The 19,609-nt window shown below is 35.8% G+C and overlaps 3 protein-coding genes and 1 long non-coding RNA gene across 5 annotated transcripts; 2 read left to right on the forward strand and 2 right to left on the reverse strand.

Annotated features, from left to right (window-relative positions):
- The first annotated feature begins 4,626 nt into the window (after positions 1-4,626).
- LOC111804012 (transcription factor MYB16) lies at positions 4,627-6,925 on the forward strand. The gene is made up of 4 exons (XM_023688661.2): positions 4,627-4,900; positions 5,003-5,132; positions 5,736-6,142; positions 6,230-6,925. The coding sequence occupies exons 1-4, from the start codon at positions 4,768-4,770 to the stop codon at positions 6,766-6,768; spliced, it is 1,209 nt and encodes a 402-aa protein (XP_023544429.2). The 5' UTR covers positions 4,627-4,767; the 3' UTR covers positions 6,769-6,925.
- A 1,665-nt stretch (positions 6,926-8,590) lies between these two features.
- Positions 8,591-10,583, reverse strand: LOC111804042 (uncharacterized). Its single transcript, XR_002816454.2, has 2 exons — positions 10,459-10,583; positions 8,591-10,063 (listed from the first exon to the last, which is right to left on the reverse strand). It is a non-coding gene; the product is annotated as an uncharacterized LOC111804042 (long non-coding RNA).
- Positions 10,499-13,086, forward strand: LOC111804026 (SPX domain-containing protein 4). The gene is made up of 3 exons (XM_023688688.2): positions 10,499-10,980; positions 12,080-12,245; positions 12,454-13,086. Exons 1-3 carry the CDS (start codon positions 10,618-10,620, stop codon positions 12,918-12,920), a joined length of 996 nt encoding a protein of 331 aa, XP_023544456.1. The 5' UTR covers positions 10,499-10,617; the 3' UTR covers positions 12,921-13,086.
- Positions 13,087-13,116: 30 nt separating this feature from the next.
- On the reverse strand, positions 13,117-17,332 carry LOC111803988 (phosphate transporter PHO1 homolog 3). 2 transcript variants are annotated; one of them, XM_087124322.1, is made up of 14 exons: positions 17,084-17,332; positions 16,279-17,005; positions 15,824-16,163; positions 15,678-15,726; positions 15,520-15,591; positions 15,314-15,443; positions 15,049-15,169; positions 14,719-14,977; positions 14,506-14,610; positions 14,366-14,410; positions 14,129-14,278; positions 13,765-14,043; positions 13,539-13,678; positions 13,117-13,445 (listed from the first exon to the last, which is right to left on the reverse strand). In XM_087124322.1, exons 2-14 carry the CDS (start codon positions 16,820-16,822, stop codon positions 13,346-13,348), a joined length of 2,334 nt encoding a protein of 777 aa, XP_086980448.1. In that variant the 5' UTR covers positions 16,823-17,005; positions 17,084-17,332; the 3' UTR covers positions 13,117-13,345. The 2 variants fall into 2 exon arrangements, with proteins under 2 accessions (XP_086980448.1, XP_023544390.1); XM_023688622.2 differs by having other exon boundaries at positions 15,824-16,178; positions 17,084-17,331.
- Between the last annotated feature and the right edge of the window lie 2,277 nt (positions 17,333-19,609).

Below are 19,609 nucleotides of genomic sequence, written 5' to 3' on the forward strand. Positions count from 1 at the left end.
ATATTTGCGATGGGAGAAGGAAACTTCATGATTTGGCTTTAGCTCAATGGTAGCATTTGCTATTTTTTCATTTATACGTGCCAGAATGTAAACCAACAAATTTGTAAGGTCTCTTTTGCAATTTTGGTAATTATTAATTTTTTGTCTATTAAGTAAAAATTGAAATAGGAGCCGAAAACGAGGATGGAGATGGAGAAGGCTTCACTGTCCTCGTTCATATTATATATATATATATATATAATTATAAGATCAAAGAGAACAAAACATTATTTATAAGGGCATAGAAAACTCAATATGAGCTAGTAGTGTACTTGATATTACGTGTATATATATACATAAAATTATGAGATCAAAGAGAACAAAACATTGTTTATAAGAATGTAGAAAACTCAATATCAGCTAGTAGTAAATTTAATATTATATAATTATGAGATTAAGGAGAACAAAACATTATTTATAAGGGTAGAAAACTCAATATCGTAGTAAATTTGATATTACGTGTATATATATATATAGTTCTATATTATTAATTTATGCTTATAAAATAGTTTAATTTAATTAATTTAAATATTTTCATTTTTCACCATTCATTTATATTTATATTATAGTTGAATTTAATGAAATCAGTTGATACTAGGAAAGGAAATTTCGTAACTAAATATTTTATGATTTTTTTAATTTAATAATGATTATTGGGCTATTCGGCTAGGGCCCATTTAAATAATAAATGGGCCAAATTAAATTCCTCCAACCCAAAGTAGTTAGATTGCAACTTCATTCTGATTCTGAACTAACTTTGCGCGCCATCGAGACCAGCCCGTAGAACTCATCGCGATCAACCTGGGCGCTAAAATCAAAGAGGTAGTCAAGAAACCATGATTTTTGAATTGAAGTCGAATTTACTGATTTGTTTTTTAATTAATGTTTTTCTTCGGTGATTAGTTTGGATTAAGATCTGAAATTCTGGGAATGTTTTGAAATTGATATTTTGGTATTCGACATTCGTAATCTCATTGATGGAAGATCTTTAACTTGAACTTCGGAAGATGTTTTTGGCAATTGTTTCGATGTATTTATTAGTAGATTACTGATTCTATGGTGCCTCCAAGAACAACAGATGGGATTTGGTGAATCGATACCCTCTTTCTAGTTCTAATCATATCCTATTCACATGAACCAATGGTTGTACAGCACAATTGCTCATCTGCCTGTGTAATGAATATCAAAACATTTATGCTGATGCCTTGAATTTACTGTAGTTTAAATTTAGAAGTTTTGTGTGGATGTAAGACACGAAACAGCCTGTCAAAAGCATTCAAGTTTTGACAATGACAATGTTGCAGAGTATATCAGCAACTAGGACAGAAATAAATGAAAGGATAGGCAAAGAAAATATCCAATTCCCAAAATGTGCCTTTAAACACCAGAATATTCATCTATCTGTTACTCGCTTGTAAATCTCAATTTAGGTAACTATTAATGACTGAATTATCTCATTTCTATGAATTCTTATTATCTGCTTTGCTTAACTTTTTGCTAAGTTCAGCTGTGTACATCAATGATCATGTATTTTACTCTTCCTTTAGTGTTGATTTACACATATAATGCTGGTTATGATTTGTTTGGTTAATTGTAGAGGAGGAGGGGAATAGCTGAGCTCAAGGCAACGACTCCAGATCCTAATATTCTAAGCTGTTAGACAACTCAGTATGCAGGATCAGGGAAACCAGAGGTGAGGTGACGGATCCTTCCACCTTCATTTTCTTGTTTCTTTATTGTGCCTTTGATCCATCTCTTTTATTTCGAAAAGAAATTGCATGTGTGGACTTGTATCTTTTTTTACAAATGTTATGGTGTACATTTATTAGGGCTATTTACTCTTATGTTGGACCTATTCAAAGCTAAAGTTGGCAGTGATGAAATCGTAGTAAATTAGTTGTCCCCACGGTCTCGTCTACAACATGAATGCCGGATCTGTAAAGTTTTGCTTCTCACACCCTCATAAACAAAGCATTTAAGCTTATAGAAAAGGCTTTTCTTTTCTCTTATGGACCCCCACCCTCTTCTGTTGCCCCAAATCGTTTATGATTCACCTTCACAAGCTTGGAGTCCATAATCAATAAATTGCTTCCGCATTCAGAAGACTATGAAAGTACCCATTAACACACTATTGTGAGAAAGTTATACAAATAAGCAGCCACGGTCTCAATTTCTCATTAAAGTGCTTGCCGGATCTGGATTGCTGATGAGGAAAGGTGGAATTATAGGGATGCTTGGATGATGTATTTCCAGAATCCCCTAAATAATTAGAGCTTCTTTTTAGAATGGATTATTCAAGCTAACTTCTGAAAGTAGAGCATAGTTGAGTCCACTATTAGATGAAATAAGGATACGTATGTTATATGGAAGATGTACTTATTTAGCAGCCAAACTTTGGGTCTGGACTCATTACCAAGGTCAAGTTTTGAGGTCCAGACTTCTTCCATCAATCACTCACTCATTTATTTTTGCATTTACAATTTGGGAACAAGTAGGACACATACAAGCTATGACAGGGAAAGGGTTTATAAAGTTGGACTCAAAATGACCACTATACCCTCCTTGGGTCTTTTAGGATTATTCATTTCAACACTTGCAATGGAAACAGAGTAACTCTTGACTTTTTTGTTGCCTTAACCTCTTGCCTGGTTCTGAGTTAGTTGAAGCGACGTTAGGACATGCAATAAAAGGCTATTAGCTTTGAAGTGATTATTGTGGCGCAAATACTGGTTGAAGGATTATATTTTATTAGGAGTCTTGAAATTGTTTTTCTGGGAATGCTTCAAGTGCTTTATACAGTCAATTCTTTGTCTGCTGCGTTTTAAGCATGTTATTAAATTCACATGTCAACCATTAATGATTTATATGTAATTTAGATTATAATGGAAAACGCAGTGTTTTGAAAGGTAAGCATTCTTCCATGAATGTCCAATTGTTAATGGAAGCTTGGAAAGTATGTCTCATGACAATGAGTAACTGCAATCGATGCATTATCTAGTCACAATGGTCGGTATCTGTTATTTCAATCAATCACTAATAATAGCATCTTCTTCAAGTTGGCTTCAAATCTTTGCCTACATTTTTCCAGATCTGAGTTGATGAAGGGTTGCTTAGCAGTTGAACACATTTGGAGCCCCAAAGATAATAGTGGGTTAGTTCATTGAAATTATTGTGTTAATAATTTTTGTCAATAAACAGATTAGCCTTATAGAGTTGTGAATGAACAGCTTTCCGAGCGGCATTGACTTTCCATCTACTAAAGAAACTGCTTGGATTATAATGCTACTCATTGGCTTTGGTACACCCAGGAAGACAGGTACTTAGGGATTTTAATTTTGTCCACCCTGCAGGGTAGACTAATAATTGGAGCGTTCATTTTTTAGCACTAATATTTAATCATATCATCAATTTTTGCTTAATTTAATTTGGCAATATGGTTTTAGAATTTTTTTTTTTTTAAATCTTTTGATACTGCACTGTTACATGATCAGCTAAATCTTGCAGAAAAATATGATTTGTTATTTGTAATTTGCAATAATTCCTAAAAATTTAACAATAATTGACATACAATCATGTGAAATAGATGGAAACTAGTTAAAACTTTATGCTCTCAAGATCTAATATTGAAATTATATATGTATTAACATTGTTTTGAATTATTGAATTTTGACTAAGCTGCCTTTAATTTACTGACCCACATCAACCAAAAGTTCTATCTTTAATCGGCATTTACTGCCGGTAATAGTTGCCTATTTCCCCACCTAAGAGAGAGAGAGAGAGAGAGAAAAAAAAAACTATTTTATTCCCAACCACTAAATTTTTTTATGAGTGATTATTACTATTATTATTTTTTAAAGACCTCTAAATAATAAAAAAACATTAACTGAAAAGTAGGTTGGTAAACGATATTTATTAGCATAAAAGCTCGATTAACTCTCACGAAAAAAAATATAAAAAAAGGGATAAATAATAATAATAAAAATAAAAGATCAATTTTAATTTAAAAGAAAAAATGGTGGGTTGGAATAAAGGGTGTTCGTGGTAACTTTAAGGTTGTCCCTCCAATTTAAATTACTATTTCATAATTTCACAATTAAAAATTTGTTTCCTCTTAACTTATTTTCACACAGTCTTCATTCTAATATATATATATAATATATATATGTGAACTGTATAATTTAGAAATATTTTTTAGAGCCAAAAATAATTTGTTAGTGAGTGACCTTAGTGGTAGGATTAGAAAAATGAGGACATCACATCTATTCAGTCTTAATAATTACTAAAAGCAATTGAATAGGATTCAATTATTATTGAAAATTATTAAATGATTTTCATTATTATGCCTATAAATCATGAAAATTTGTCACTCATAATTTTTTCTTCTTCCTAAATTCTCAACTGAGTTATCTGATGGAAAAAAAAGGTCAACGAATACAAAAGAAATTAGTGGAAAAATAATATAATTTAATGAATAATTGTTGAGATTGAATAGAAAATAGAGAAAAATAAATTAATAAATAAAAGAAAAGGTTTGTCATATGTGAGATTTTGTGTGTTGGCTTAGGCGCATTTAATTCTCTCCCCATTTATGCCACTGCCCATCTCTTCATTTACAAACCACACTCACTCCCTCACTCACTCACTCACTCTCTTTCTTCTTCTTCTTCTTCTTCTTCTTCTTCTTCTTCTTCTTCTTCTTCTTCTTCTTCTTCTTCTTCCTCCTCTCCAATGGGAAGGTCACCTTGCTGTGACAAAGTGGGGTTGAAGAAAGGGCCATGGACTCCTGAAGAAGACCAAAAGCTGTTGGCTTATATCGAAGAACATGGCCATGGAAGTTGGCGTGCTTTGCCTTCTAAAGCTGGTCTCTTTCCCTTCTTCATAACATTTCTTTTTAAACCCTTTTCTTTTTTTCCTTTTAATGTATGCAAATGAACCTTTGTTTGATGAAAACGTTTGGCTTTAGGGCTCCAAAGATGTGGCAAGAGCTGTAGACTGCGATGGATTAATTATCTTAGACCTGATATTAAGAGAGGCAAGTTCAGTTTGCAAGAAGAACAGACCATTATTCAACTCCATGCTCTTTTGGGCAACAGGTACATCTTTTTTTTTCTTTGTTTTTTTTGCCTCGCTCCTTCAATTTTCTCGTGTTCTGGGCTACTGAATTGTCTTGTTCTTGTCTCTTTTTTTGAAGAAAAATGACATAAAACATTCAATATTCAACCAAAAAGCTTGAATCTTTTGGGATGAAGTGCACTGATATTGATGCCAACTTTGGCTTCATCGTTAATAATATTACGACTCTTCTGACAACCTGAAATTTTGCAAACACAACACACACACCTACTAAATTTCTTCACCAACACGAAATGGTGTCTGAAATTGTGATGTCTCACATTGGTTGGGGAGGAGAACAAACCACCATTTATAAGGATGTGGAAACCTCCCCTAACAAACGTGTTTTAGGGTAAGCCCAAAAGGGAAAAGCCTAAAGAGGACAATATCTGCTAGCAGTGGAGGAGAACAAACCACCATTTATAAGGGTGTGGAAACCTCCCCTAGCAGACGTGTTTTAGGGTAAACCCGAATGGGAAAGTCTAAAGAGAACAATATCTGCTAGCAGTGAATCTGGGCCGTTACAGAAATTTTGTCATCAAAACTCTCGTGTTTGAAACCCTCTTGTTTGTGTGGATGTTTAGGTGGTCGGCCATAGCAACTCACTTGCCAAAGAGAACTGATAATGAGATTAAAAATTATTGGAACACACATCTTAAGAAAAGATTGGCTAAAATGGGGATTGACCCAGTTACCCACAAGCCTAAAAATGACGCTTTGCTCACCGGTGATGGCCAGCCAAAAAGTGTGGCTAATTTAAGCCACATAGCACAGTGGGAAAGTGCTAGGCTTGAAGCTGAAGCAAGGCTTGTTAGAGAATCCAGGCTACGTAATAATAACTCACATTCTTCTCTCCAACAACTTCCAAACCCTCCTTGTTTTCCACCTTCTTCCTCTTCAACTTCAACTTCAGCTCAGCTTTTGCCCAATTCCGACTCGCCCGCTGCCATGGCTTCCCGTTCGCTCAAGGCATTGAAAGCTTGGAACAATGGTGTGTACTAAAGTTCACTATTTTAAACTTGAACGTTTAAGTTGATAGGTTACGGTAAATTTAGCTTTTCTTTAATGTCATTGGTAGGGTGGTCCAAATCGGCCGAAGGAGCCAGTGGCATTCTGACCCGTGGTATTGGGGGTGACCTCGAGTCGCCTACCTCGACATTGACTTTCTCAGAGAATGTACTGCCAGTTATGGCCACCGGGTGCGGCGAGGGCGAGAATTCAGCGGCTATGATCGAGTTTGTGGGGAGTTCAAGCTCTTGTGAGAGAGAGTGGAAGGAAGAGGGATTTGGAAACTCAAGCCAATTACCAGAATACAAGGAGGGTTTTGAGAATTCAATGTCGTTTACATCTCATGATATGACATTATCCATTGAAGCAACATGGACAGCTGAATCTTTAAGAACAAAAGAAGCCATTGCTGAAGAAGGCTTCACTAATCTTCTTCTAAACAACAAAGTTGAAAGAAGCCAATCTGAAGGAGGAGGTGGTGGTGGTGGTGAGGACTCTGAAAATGGAAGTGGGAGTGCAGCAAGTGATTACTATGAAGATAACAAGAATTACTGGAATAGCATTCTTAATTTGGTAAATTCTTCTCCCTCTAATTCTTCCATTTTCTAAAACAGATTGGAGTGTGTGTGTGTGCGTGTGTGTGTGTGTGTGTGTGTGTGAGGCTCAAGAATTTAGCTGGGTTTGCAGATTTTAGTTGCATCCATAATTATGAACTCGTAAATGTGTAATAAAAATGGTTCTATGTGATTCAGAGTTTCACCAACTATGTCGGTTCTGAGCTACTCCTATTAATAAACTCTACTCTCACATTTAATTCTAAGTTTATCATCAACTCACAACTAAATTTATCAGCATAAATCAAGTGTATATTAATAATGTAAAGTGTTACGCCTTGCATAATGTTTTCACAAAAGGGTGAGACATGAATATTTGTGGAAATTAAGGTATCACTTTTGCAGCTTTCTTGTGAATTAGGTTTCCAGCTTCTCCCAATGGTATAATCCAAAAACATAAGAAACAGACAAGCCAAATGAGGATAGAGATAGCAATTATGTAAGTCATTCATCTTGGTCCCATCTCCCATTTCCGACTTATATAACCTCTTTTAAACTATTCATATATATATCTTGATTGCTACTACGATAATGGAAGGCCAAGAGTCTCTTTTCATTACGATCCTTACACGTCCTTGTTGGAATTTGATATGCACACGCACTAGACAACAAAATAATGTAAATTGAGAGATCTAAAATCGTTCGTAGATGAGCCAACTAACTCATGACTCCACCCATATAGGATAACCAAGCTCTACCTTTATCCAAATCTATAAATACTAGTTAGCCAGCTTGTTTACTGGACCCAAACTTGACCAATTAATGTGCACGTAATCCATAAAACTTTAAACTCTTGTCAATGAGTCTGTGTGCAAGAACGAAATCGTGGGACAACCAGCCTATGTCATTAGTTGTACAATTAAAGCATGTCTTGATATGTTATTGCCACAATTTCATTTTGAAATACCAATCTTTTAGAGTAGGTAAGATGTCTCATAACACAAAAATCACATAGCAATCACATGTACATATATATTTAATCACACATAGCAACCACATGTACATATATATCTAATGATTTAAGATCAACAGTCGTTCGAACCAAAAAATGTTTTAACTTGATTAAAAGACAAATAAATAGTTTGCACTGTCCTAAACTTTCAAGCTATCTACACTTTACAATGATGGTATACTTTCAAGCTATCTACACTTGACAATAATGGTATGGAAGCTTACTATGAAAATGGAACAAAAAAATTGGTTGAATGAAATCGATTCAACTGAATTGGACAACTAATCTAACTTAACAAGATCGATTAGCCTGATTGAACTTATGAGTTGACCAATTCGTAGTACAAAATAGGATCAAACCGAGAATGAACCTACTCAAATGGATAATGAAAAGAAAACCAGAGCACAAAACGCAATCAAACGCCAAATTTGACCCTAAAACAGTCATGGGCACATGTTTCCGGTCAAATACAAGCAGAGATAATCCAATTTGAGTAAATCAAGACTTTTTATAATAGGACAATATGGTTCACTTTGAGCATATTTTTTGTTTCTCCAAAAAGCCTCTTACCAACGGGGATAGTGTCCCTCACTTATACACCCATGATCTTCCCCTTAGTTAGTCCATGTGAGACTCGAACTTTGAAAGAAAACGAAGCTGGAAGAAACTTTTCAAATTTGATAAGGGTTATAAAATTGTACACAGACATTAAAATTTACTTCCTAATCTTATAATTTAACCAATATTAAATTACTACTAAGCAGATAAATAATAATTTCAATTTTCAACCCCTCATTAAATAAGGATGATAGAAGCCAGGCTGTGTTGATAACTGGGGAACCACCAAAGCAAAATTTTGGCCACATAAATAACATTTTATTTCTTAATTAATTATAACATAATAATAATAATAATTAAAAGGTACCACATTTATTTCACCTTATAATAAGACCTCACATGGCTCCTCCTCTGCACATATTAAATTCAACAAATACAAACACGTTACTGTGTGGAGCTAAATATACAAATCTCATTGATTTCTGCTGTTTAAGAAGCCTCATTTATTTAACTACATTCATCCCCTAAATCCAATATGATGCGATGTTCATTGAAGAACACACGCTTCAAAATAAGAACGATCGATCGAGCGATGTTCAAGTTATAAACTTATGAGATGAATCTTCCTGTCCTGAAGTACACCATAACCCACAACAAAGCATCGGCAATCTTGAGCAACACTTAACAGCCCAAGGATTAAAGCAAGAAATAACGGTTTAAGACCCCTTGAGCTGCAAACCCAAAAAATCATAGAAGCTTCTGTGATACCAAATGTAATAAGATCATACAGAAATCTCAATCAGCAAACTGGTGGAAGTAAAAGATTGGAAGATATATTTAAATGCCATTTGTTAGTGTAAGGGCTTTACAGGCAGCACATACATTCAAAAGTGCTTATGCTGCAAAGCGGATCCCTTTTATTGTAGCACATCGATAATAGGCACCATAATTACAGTTATCATCAAGGAGCCTCAGTACCAGTGCTATGAAGTTTAATGGCAACAAATAATATGTCACGGTCCATGCTAATGTTTGAGGATTGTTAGGAATGAATTCCATATTGGTTAATTTAGAGAATGATCATGAATTTATAAGTAAGAATACATCTCAATTCGTACCATAAAAGCTTACCATTGTAGAAAGTTGATATCATGGTGTAAGAACCATACCCTTGACTTAGCCATGTCGAACAAAAAGTTGTGAGCTTATTTTTCTTTTAACAAAGGGTAAACTTTGTTTAAGGACTCCAATATCCTACCATTGTGGAGAGTAAATTCCTAACAAAGATGCAATCTAAATTCGAACTCCGTTTAACAAATTCACATAATGGAAAATGCGAAAAAAAAGCATAGATGTTAACTCCAGCATAATGGAAACAGGGGCTCTACACGACTCAAGGGATTGAACCCCTGCAGGTTTCAAGGCTGAAATCGACATTCCCGACGAAAAAAAAAAAAAACTGCAATAAATGCATATGGTAAACTCCTTCTTCAAGAAAGTCAAGAAAGGAAACGGAAATGGCCGGATCAGAAAGCTTGAAAATCTAAATCTTCATGCAGAATATAAAGATTAACGACTGTGCATACAAAATACATCACCAAAGCAAATCACTGACCAAATTTAGGTATACAACGTAGCTTATTTCTGCTATTGGGCATAAGAGCTTCCGCTCCGGATGTCGAACAATGCCGCTAGAACATTGGCATCGGCATTTAAATACAGCGATCGCTGAAATTAGGGCACCGCAGGGGAATCTCCCGCCAATCTTTAAACAAAGAAGCTACATCAACGGCCAAGCAGAAAATTAATTTTAAGACGTTGGAAATCGACGGTGGTGATGATAATAACTCTAGTTTAATTTTCAAATTAATTTTACACTATCTAATTTATTTATTTATTCTTATAAAAACTTCAAAATCTATTATTTAAATAATTGTTTTAAACGAAAACTAAAAAAATATTAAATTTGTCTACCAATTCAAATAAAATAATTGTTAACACTATAATTTAAAAATAAATTATCTTAAATTTTTTAAAGGTAGAGTGGATTAGAATACAAAAGAATAATTAAAAGAAGAAGAAGAAGAAAAAAAAAAAAACCCTTAAACAATTGCTTTTGACAGAGCAAATGGATCTTAATCTGGAAGCACAAATGGTGTTAGATCAAGAGCATACAAATATTCATGGATTCTGATAGAATTTGGCACACCCAGATTCCAGTTTTCTCGATTCCTTCTTGATTTTCCCTTTGATTCCTTCTAAATTCTGAGTTCATTCATTCCCCCCTTTCCATTTTTTTCGCATCGTCAACTCCAATCTTTCGAGATTTGTGCTATGAAATTTGGGAAGGAATTCAAAACCCATCTGGAGCAGACGCTTCCCGAGTGGAGGGACAAGTTTCTGTGTTACAAACCCCTCAAAAAGCTCATCAAACACTACCCTAATCTCCCTTCTACCATTGATCCAATACCCACCAACTATTCGCTTAATTTTGTTCTTCCTCCCCTTCAGCAGCCGGTTTCCTTTGACGATCCCTCCGATTCTACGTCTTTTGAATCCGTTCGTGACCGCTGCGAGACGGGTGAGGGTTCTTTGGTTGACCTGCAGGATTGGTTCCTTAAGATTCTGAATGAAGAGCTGGAGAAGTTGAATGATTTTTATGTTGATAAAGAGGAGGAGTTTGTTATTCGATTTCAGGTTCTCTGTTTTTTGTTTTACTTTCTTTGTTTTTGGCGACTGTTCTTCGATTTGCCTGCCTGTTGCTCTGATATGTACATGCATTTACAATTTGGGTTTACTGTGCTATTGCTTTCTCTGTGGGGTATTTGACATTTCTAAGCTAATTGGTAAAGGGTTAAAGTTGACATCTCTGCTAAATTGTTATGAGATTAAGAAACCTATCTGAAGTGTAATGTGCACCATGCCCCATATTTTGGATTACAGTAGGAGTTGAGCCATCCATGACTATGCAGTCAAGTCATTCTTATTGGCCTTCCAATGAGCCTTCACGGCAGCTTCTGTCTCCCTGGATTAAAGATTAGCAATGCCTGAGTTGGTCGTAGAAAAGTCAGCTTGGTAGAACACAAGATTGATTGAGTACTAGGAGACCAAGTCCACCGCTAGCAGATAGTGTCTTCTTTGGGAATTTCCCCTCAAGATTTGTTTTTAAAATACGTATACTAGGGAGAGATTTTCACACCCTTATAAAGAATGTTTCGTTCTCCTCTCCAATCGATGTGGGATCTCACAATCCACTCTCTTTGGGGCCCAGTGTCCTCGCTGGCACTCGTTCCCTTCTCTAGTTGATGTAGGACCTCCCAAATCACCTCCCTTTGGGACTCAGCCTTCTTTTTGGCACACCGCCTCGTGTTCACCCCCTTCGGGCTCAACCTCCTCGCTGGCACATCGCCCGGTGTTTGTCTCTAATACCATTTATAACAGTCCAAGCCCACCGCTAGCAGATATTGTCTTATTTGGGCTTTCCCCTCAAGGTTTTTAAAACGTGTTTTGCTAGGGAGAGGCTTTCACGCCCTTATAAAGAATGTTTCGTTCTCCTCTCCAACTGATGAGATCTCACATATGGGGCTCTTATAACTTTTTTGGGGTGGCCATGATGATGTTTAGTTCTTCTCGCCTCGCTCTGTATGTTTTCTGCATAATGTTTGCAGGGTTACATTCTTGGACTTGTTCTATTAAAAACTATGTGCTATGCTAATTTCGTATCGAGATTGGAAAGGTTTCAGGCACTTGTATCACTATTAGCTGTCTAATGATGCTTGAGTTCCTATTGACACAGGAGCTGAAGCAAAGAATTGATCATGTCAAGGAAAAAAGTAGCAGGGGAGGAGTTTTCACATCAGAGAGTGAATTCAGTGAAGAAATGATGAACATTCGTAAGGACTTCGTTGCCATTCATGGAGGAATGGTGCTTCTCAAAAACTATAGCTCCCTGAATTTTGCAGGTAAATGACCTCAGAGGTAAAGTAATAGATCAATCTATGGAAACTTGAGCGTAATATCATGCATTTTTCTTAAGGAGAGTTGAAAATTGTAAGTTCATATCCAACTTTAGAATACTTCCTCTGGTTTTTGGTCCCTAGGTGCATTGTTGTTATGGTTCATGTCTCTGTAACTCAGGCATAAGAAGCTTTCTAACTATGAATTTTTCAGGGCTAATAAAAATTCTGAAGAAGTACGACAAACGAACGGGCGAGTTGTTGCGTTTGCCTTACATGCAACTTGTAGTACGCCAACCATTCTTTACAACAGAACTTCTCACAAGTCTGGTTCATCAATGTGAGGCAAATCTCGAGCTACTCTTCCCATTGGAAGCAGAAGTCGTTGAATCTACCCCAGCCATACAAGTTGATCAGAACCCGATACTCGATAGCTCAAGAACTATTACTGCCAAGACACCTTCAAATCTTGGGGAAGAAAGTGAGGATTTATATCGAAGCATTGTTGCTGCGATGACAGCCATTCAAGGCCTACAAAAAGAAAGTTCCACCAACAATCCATTGTCATTTTCTTCTCTCTTTAAGAATCAGGACGACGAGAGTACCGGTGCTGTGACCGATGAGAACTCTCCCTCGAACTCATCGACTTCTTTGCCTAAAGGTAATGAAGATGATGAATAGTTTTGTTTTTTTCTTTTCAAGAGTTCACCTTTCGACTCCATACACAAATCCGACACAAATCCGACTTGAATGAGAGATATCTAATTTTGTACATTCGATGTATAGAACCCTTTGTTTCGACTCTTTCGCTCTTCTAAATAAGTTCTATGTTCCATGTTTGCTGTCATTTGATATTGTTCTACTTCTGCATAGCAAATGAACTTGAATTGTCGAATCAATCCATTTGTATGGAGGAAATGGTATCTTTAATCCTTTCTCTTTTTCCTTTTACAGATTCTCAGGGTAAACTAATCCTATTTCTTGTTCAATATGATAAGAGCAACAACTTGCTTTCTACACTTGAATTACAAACAAAAAGAAAATCAAGCCATCAAGCCATGTGTAAGAATTAAAAAAATTAGTAGAGAAAGTATCTGTGTTCTTCATTAGCCGGTCCTCATCTCCTCATTGTCGTAATTGAAAGGGAGTGGAACAGAGTTGAATGCCCTGTATTTCCCCACATTGTTTAGGTGCTCGTTCTCCAACCTGAAGGATTCAAAATTTACAAGTCTTTCTTTCACAAATAAAAACTTCCCTCTTAATTCATTCCCTGAGATTATGAAGGAAAGTAGAACACACCTGAAGAAATTCCAGATTCCTCGTCGAATGATTTCCAACACGGCGACAATGGCAATCAACGCTTGTCTATGGATGAATGGAGCTTCTCTAAAACCTAATACTGATTGCATCCAAGCAAGCCGTAGCAAGACATTCAGTACCTTGAATTCAGATCCCAAGTATAATTATCAGCTACTTTTGGTTTTAATAGCAGAAAGCAAACAGCTTTTCCAAGTAGTGTTCTTACAATTGCTGCAAAGTAAACACTCTTGTTGGATATTAGTAATTTGTCTCTCAACCATGGATTTTTCGAGTCGCGTCGTAAAAGGCCCCAGTCACATACTATATCCCAATATGTGCCTGATATTGTTGCAACAACAGAACTAACAAGAGCCAAGGTTCTCCATGTCAACCCCATATTCAAATCATTGCTTGTTCTCATTGCAATTGCAACAATTGTTGAGAAGTACTTCAGTCCATTAAACACATGCTTTACGTCTTTATCTTCAATCAAGCGCCGAATGCACTGCAAGCATTAAACAACCTTAGCTCTGATGGTTTGATACATTAGAGAAGTTGATAAAAGAATATCAGCTAAACCAGCTGATTACCTGAAGAGTACGAATCCAGTATGGAATAATTGCAACAACGAAGTAAAAAGCTTCAAAAAATTTGCTCTGAGAGCATGAATTCGTTCGTCGTATGAAGTCGCCCCACCCATAGTAGCAGATATAGAATTCTAAACTTCTGAAGGCTTGCACCTGATGTGAAATTGTAAAGCGTATTAGTTTTGTTGTTTAAAATTTCCAGGGAGCACGAAAGATAATGAAATCAGGTGAATGTCAAACCTGGCTGGTAAGTTGATCTGCCAAGAAAAAGTCTTCCATTGTAACCTAAACGCAAAGAAGATGTGAATTAGCACTGACCCAACACTTTTTCGATCAAAAGTAGAAAGTCAAATTTGTTAAACTTCTCTTCTCATGGCTACCTTGTAGAACGGAGCGCAGACCAAACGAAATGCACTATGAATGAGGAAGAAGCGGCTAGAACGGAATATGATGTTGAAAGGACAAAATATTATAAGAAGAACAGCCTGCAAAATGAGTTCAGTTCAGACATGGCTTTACTCTTAATATAATAGCTACAGCATGAAGATATAAATACTAGAGGCATGCACTACACAATGAATGATGGAGCATACAGTGAGTAGAGCTAAAGGAATCGACTCGGTTATGGCTTTGTAGCTTTTGGTTTCTGGGTCAATCTCCATATCCAAATGTGAAAGAACACAAGCCAATGTGAGCACAGCAAGACCTGAACTAAGGAAAAAGACCTCTCGGTGACCCAACTCTGTTCCTTGCTTCAAGCCGAACATAAATGTGTAATTGACACGGTAACGCCTCCAAAAGTATATATTTGCAGAGTATACCATCAGGTGCAAGATGATGAATCCAAAAAAGCTGAAAAAAGTACAAAATCAATATATGTATGTAGATGGTAGCTGAAATTCAAAGTGGCTATCTAAAATTACCTGTAGAGAGGAAATATGTTATTCATATACTGGTTGCGTCCTTCGCTCTCAAAGATATCTCTTAGGTGTATAACTAAAATGATGGCCACTATAAGTGCAAGAGCACAGCCGGAGAAGAAACCTGCAGGTAATCAATTCAGATTTATGATCATAAGACATCGCAATAATATCTCCATGTTTCCTATATGTTTATAATACACACTCTGGGAAAATTCATGAACTCAAGCTTGAAAAACATTAGCTTTTGCTCTACAAGTATTATTACCGGAGAAAAATGTAATTCCATGTCTTTCCCTTCTGATTTTTCGTCTCAAAATGTCCATCCCTCTTCTTCGGTTTCCATTTGCGAAGTGCTTAATGAAAGCAGCCTCCACTCTTTCTATGAGCCTTGTAAGCTGTGGCAGTACCGAAACATTTCAGGTAAGAATTGGCTAAATATATCACAATGAAGCTTCAGGAATTGTAACAGACCTCAATAGTGCAGCCAAGAGGAGATTTATCCACCATTTCTAAGTAGACCTTTGACACTTTACGTGATGTTATCTGAATTGACAAAATTATAGATTCAGAATAACTTGAAGGAGAAAGATCATTTATTTTAGGTTAAATAGACTGGAAGCTGCAGAGACCTTTTCATACTTCTTCAAGATCTTCGAAATGGCCAATGTGTTTAAGAAGCTGAAGATCCATAAGGAATAAAACCGATTACATTTTGACAAATTCATGAAGAAATATGATCTTCACTACGATTTCAAGACTCATATATTACCATTACCTGTAGCCTTTTAGAACTTGAAGCTTTTGGTAGAATTGAATCAAGGCCCGAGTCATCAATTCTTCTGACTTCCTCAACTCGGTCTTATTATACGATAACCGAGCCTTGGAACGTGCAACCATGTATTTTATAGTTGATGCTGGTGTTTCCGGGGAGATGTTAATCCGTACATGGGGTAAGAAGTCTAATGGAGCGGGCCTGAGTTCTTGAGTGGCTTGAATGCTTCCTCTGCTCCCCTTCCTGCAGTGACCCTTTGCCTCTTTTGCTTCCATGTCCTCGTCTACCGAAGCTGCGTCATCTTCCCCCTCAACTTCCTGAGTTATTTCCAAGTGTGATCGTCCTTCAAAAATACAATCTAGACAGTAAAAAAGAATCAAACTTTCTTTTCCTACATAAACCATTGCAGTTTTACAACAAAAGATCTAACATGTTCTTTGATTTCAATGTTAACTTACCTGAAACTCTGCCATTGATGGAATTACAAGTTGAGGTGGCTACACTTCCTGCTAGATCGACATGTTCATTGACATCTTCGAACGCAACATCTGGATTCTCCACCTTTATCTTCAGAGCAATCAAGATATCCATCTGTTTGCTCAATTCCTCTGCCTCCACTATCAACTCCCCCACCTTCTTCTTGTAAAACCTCACCACTTTATTGAATTCATAATCAAGTCTCCTAAAGAAAACCACCTCATTTTCACCCCCTTGATCTGATGACATGAAGAACATGCTCTGGTAGCTCTCTTCAGAACCATTCTGAACTATGTTGGTAATTATCGCATCATCCTGAATCCTTGGAGAATGCCTCCGCCCTGTAAGCCCACTGAAAGCTCTGTACAAAGACACCTTTCTCTTTAGCTTGCCTGAGGCATCTGAAGCTTTTGGCTGCTTAGATAGGCTCACTTCTGCCAAAACTGCTTTCAGATTATTGTAATCCAAATACGCTTCTTGCCATTCAGGCACCATTTGGGACAAAAACTCCTTCCCAAACTTCATCTTGACTAAACCCAAACCAGCTTTTTGCAGATGCAGATGAGTTATATATGCACAAATCTAAGAAGCAATTAAAATGGAAAATGTTGGGTGCCTTTTACTGGATGATTATGAGTTGCCCATTGCTTATTTGGAGTGTATTTCCCGTATATAAATATATGTGGACATTTGACAATTACTTTAGACCTGTCATTCCATTTCTTTGTCATCATCTTTTAATAGTATTCTACAAGACCAAAACAAAAATAAAACAATGGGATTTACCTTTTGACTTTGTTGGAGCTCAGAAGCTTCCCGGATTTCGTTTTCAGCAAGAAACGGCGATTCCTTTTCTGGTTGGGTTGTTTCAAGCAGACGGATTAGGGGTCCGATCAAGCTTCACAGTGTCAGATTTTTTCTTTTTTACGAGTTCCGTAAGAAAATCGTCAATTACATGAGACGAAAAAGAGTGAACACAGTAGTAACTGGGATGGATTTGAGAGGAGGTTGTCCCACATTCGTAGAAGCTCAAGAACAAGTTGCTTCGCATTGGAACGCGTATAGATAAGGATTGCTCGACTAGCAACATCAAGCGGTACATTATGATCCCACTTAAAGTCGCCCAGCACCGATTTGTCGATGGCGATGCTTCGCCGAACCAAAATTCTTTTGAAAATTTCCCGGAAATTAAGGTCAATTTTGTTTTCGTTTTGTTCTCAATACCCACGGTTTGAACTCATCCATTTATGTCTACCTATATCATTTTAAATTAAATAAAATGCAATAATTATTATTATTATTATTATTATTATTATAACACCTAACCTTACGGTTTGCAGATATTGTCTTGTTTAAATTTTTTTGTTCGGATTTCTCTCAAGGTTTTTAAACATCTCCCGTGTAAAGAATGATTCGTTTTTCTCTCGAACCGATGTGATATCTCACAATCCACCTACCCTTAAAGCCCATATCTTAGAAAAATGATTTGTTCTCTTCTGCAACGGCCGTGTGCTTTCACAATAATAATAATTATTATTATTATTATTTTGGTATAATACTAAAGATTTACAACTACCTACCCATTTTATTTTAAATTTTGATAATATATGATGGTGATAGGAAAAATAATAAATAGAATAGTACCATAATGTTAGAAATTTTCTCCATATATAAATACGGAGATTTTAGCATATCTATAGCCTCCGTAGGTTACTAGCTCGGATAGACCTTTTTATCTTAACCGGCAAATAGCTAAGCTTTATTTAGCACATGCAATTTAGGCTACATTTCAGTTAAATTTGGAGACCAAGAAGCTCGAGTTAACGTGTTTGTGTTACATAAACTAAATAAAACTAAAGTACAGTAACATTTGATAAGACAAAATGGTTAAGGTTTTAGATCGGTGAATTTCATGGGTCAAACAACTCCGTTAGAATAACGTATATATATGTGATTATTAGTAATAATACTTTTCCAATCCATTAATTAGCAAGCTTCTATGGCAAGCAACGTCTAGGTTGATTTTATCGAAAGAGTACCATTTCTTAATCAATAGTTATCCGGGTGGGTGGACGTTAAATGAAGATATTAATAACGCTAATTAAAAACATCTTTTCAGATGAATTCTAGTGCTTATTCAGCTCAAATTATGTTTTTTTTGAAAATAAAGTCTTTAAAAAGTAACCATTTTGAAAGTTGGAAAAACCAAATTTCAAATCTTAATTATTATTATAATAAATTAAATAACAATATATTTAAAATTTTAATATTTGATTTACTTTTCTCGTCTAAGATTAGTTTCGAAACCATAATTAGTTTAACATCGAATAATTTACTCATAATCGAACCATATCATACACAAAGTTTAGATTACAACGAATTTAATTAATTAAATTCGTTATATTATTGAGTATAGAGTAGGGTCGAAAATTTAAATCTCTCACTTCCATAAACTCGATCAAATAAAAATACATCAATAAAGATTATTCCTTTAGTTCTTAAAATAGGGTACCTCAAATTGTTGATTTGAGTGCCGTTTAAATAAGCTATATAGGTCGTCCTTGTGGCATAGAACAACGCATTACTTTTGGTGTTTTGGTGTCCATATACTTCGCGCACGTAGTCTATTTGAGCCTTAAAGTTAGGCATAAATGTAATTTATTTGAAGGGAAGGGGTCTACGTACCTAACCAATAATTTCAACTTTGACGCAACACATGATACAATGCATACCTAAACCAAAATCATGCTTCTATCCTCTTGGTCTCTTGGACGGGTCGGTGTGACACAAAGTCCTAGAGATAATTAATATGAATGAGATAGCTCAATAACCAAGTCAAACTCCATCATTTTTGTACACTTCGTACATATCTCTAAATTTATTTGGCATATTGTCACAAAAACATATATCGAAAAAAAAAAAAAATTAATCTGATAGAGCTGATAGTAATATGGAGACACTTGCATGGATTGAACGTAAAAGAATAATAATTTTTAATGAACTTTTCTGTTTCGAGATGAATTTTTTTGGTATTGTAAAATGACGTCAAAATGATATGAAGTTGAAGCATTCATGACGAAAATTTTAAATTATATCTCTAGAATGAGATTATCGGGGAAATTTTTATTTATTTGCGACCAAAGAAAATTAAAATATGCAACTTTTGAAAATAATAAATAAGAAGATATTATTAAGAATATTATCATTATTGAAAAACAACAACAACGATGGGCCAATGCTTTACTAGGTCCACACCACCGTATATTTCTGACTTTGCATGGACAACACACTCGTGCCTATAATATTATCATG

The sequence above is a fragment of the Cucurbita pepo genome, chromosome 1 (genome assembly GCF_057944985.1).
Source record: "Cucurbita pepo subsp. pepo isolate OVF chromosome 1, ASM5794498v1, whole genome shotgun sequence".
NCBI classification, from domain to species: Eukaryota; Viridiplantae; Streptophyta; class Magnoliopsida; order Cucurbitales; family Cucurbitaceae; genus Cucurbita; species Cucurbita pepo.

Coding starts and splice junctions, on each gene's coding strand:
- LOC111804012 (XM_023688661.2), top strand. CDS start 4,768: ATGGGAAGGTCACCTTGCTGTGACAAAGTGGGGTTGAAGAAAGGGCCA. Junction 5,133..5,735: donor CATGCTCTTTTGGGCAACAG/GTACATCTTTTT, acceptor GTGGATGTTTAG/GTGGTCGGCCATAGCAACTC. Junction 6,143..6,229: donor ATTGAAAGCTTGGAACAATG/GTGTGTACTAAA, acceptor TGTCATTGGTAG/GGTGGTCCAAATCGGCCGAA.
- LOC111804026 (XM_023688688.2), top strand. CDS start 10,618: ATGAAATTTGGGAAGGAATTCAAAACCCATCTGGAGCAGACGCTTCCC. Junction 10,981..12,079: donor AGTTTGTTATTCGATTTCAG/GTTCTCTGTTTT, acceptor CTATTGACACAG/GAGCTGAAGCAAAGAATTGA. Junction 12,246..12,453: donor TAGCTCCCTGAATTTTGCAG/GTAAATGACCTC, acceptor TGAATTTTTCAG/GGCTAATAAAAATTCTGAAG.
- LOC111803988 (XM_023688622.2), bottom strand. CDS start 16,822: ATGAAGTTTGGGAAGGAGTTTTTGTCCCAAATGGTGCCTGAATGGCAA. Junction 14,978..15,048: donor AACATATTTCCTCTCTACAG/GTAATTTTAGAT, acceptor TACTTTTTTCAG/CTTTTTTGGATTCATCATCT. Junction 14,044..14,128: donor ACTGGATTCGTACTCTTCAG/GTAATCAGCTGG, acceptor TAATGCTTGCAG/TGCATTCGGCGCTTGATTGA.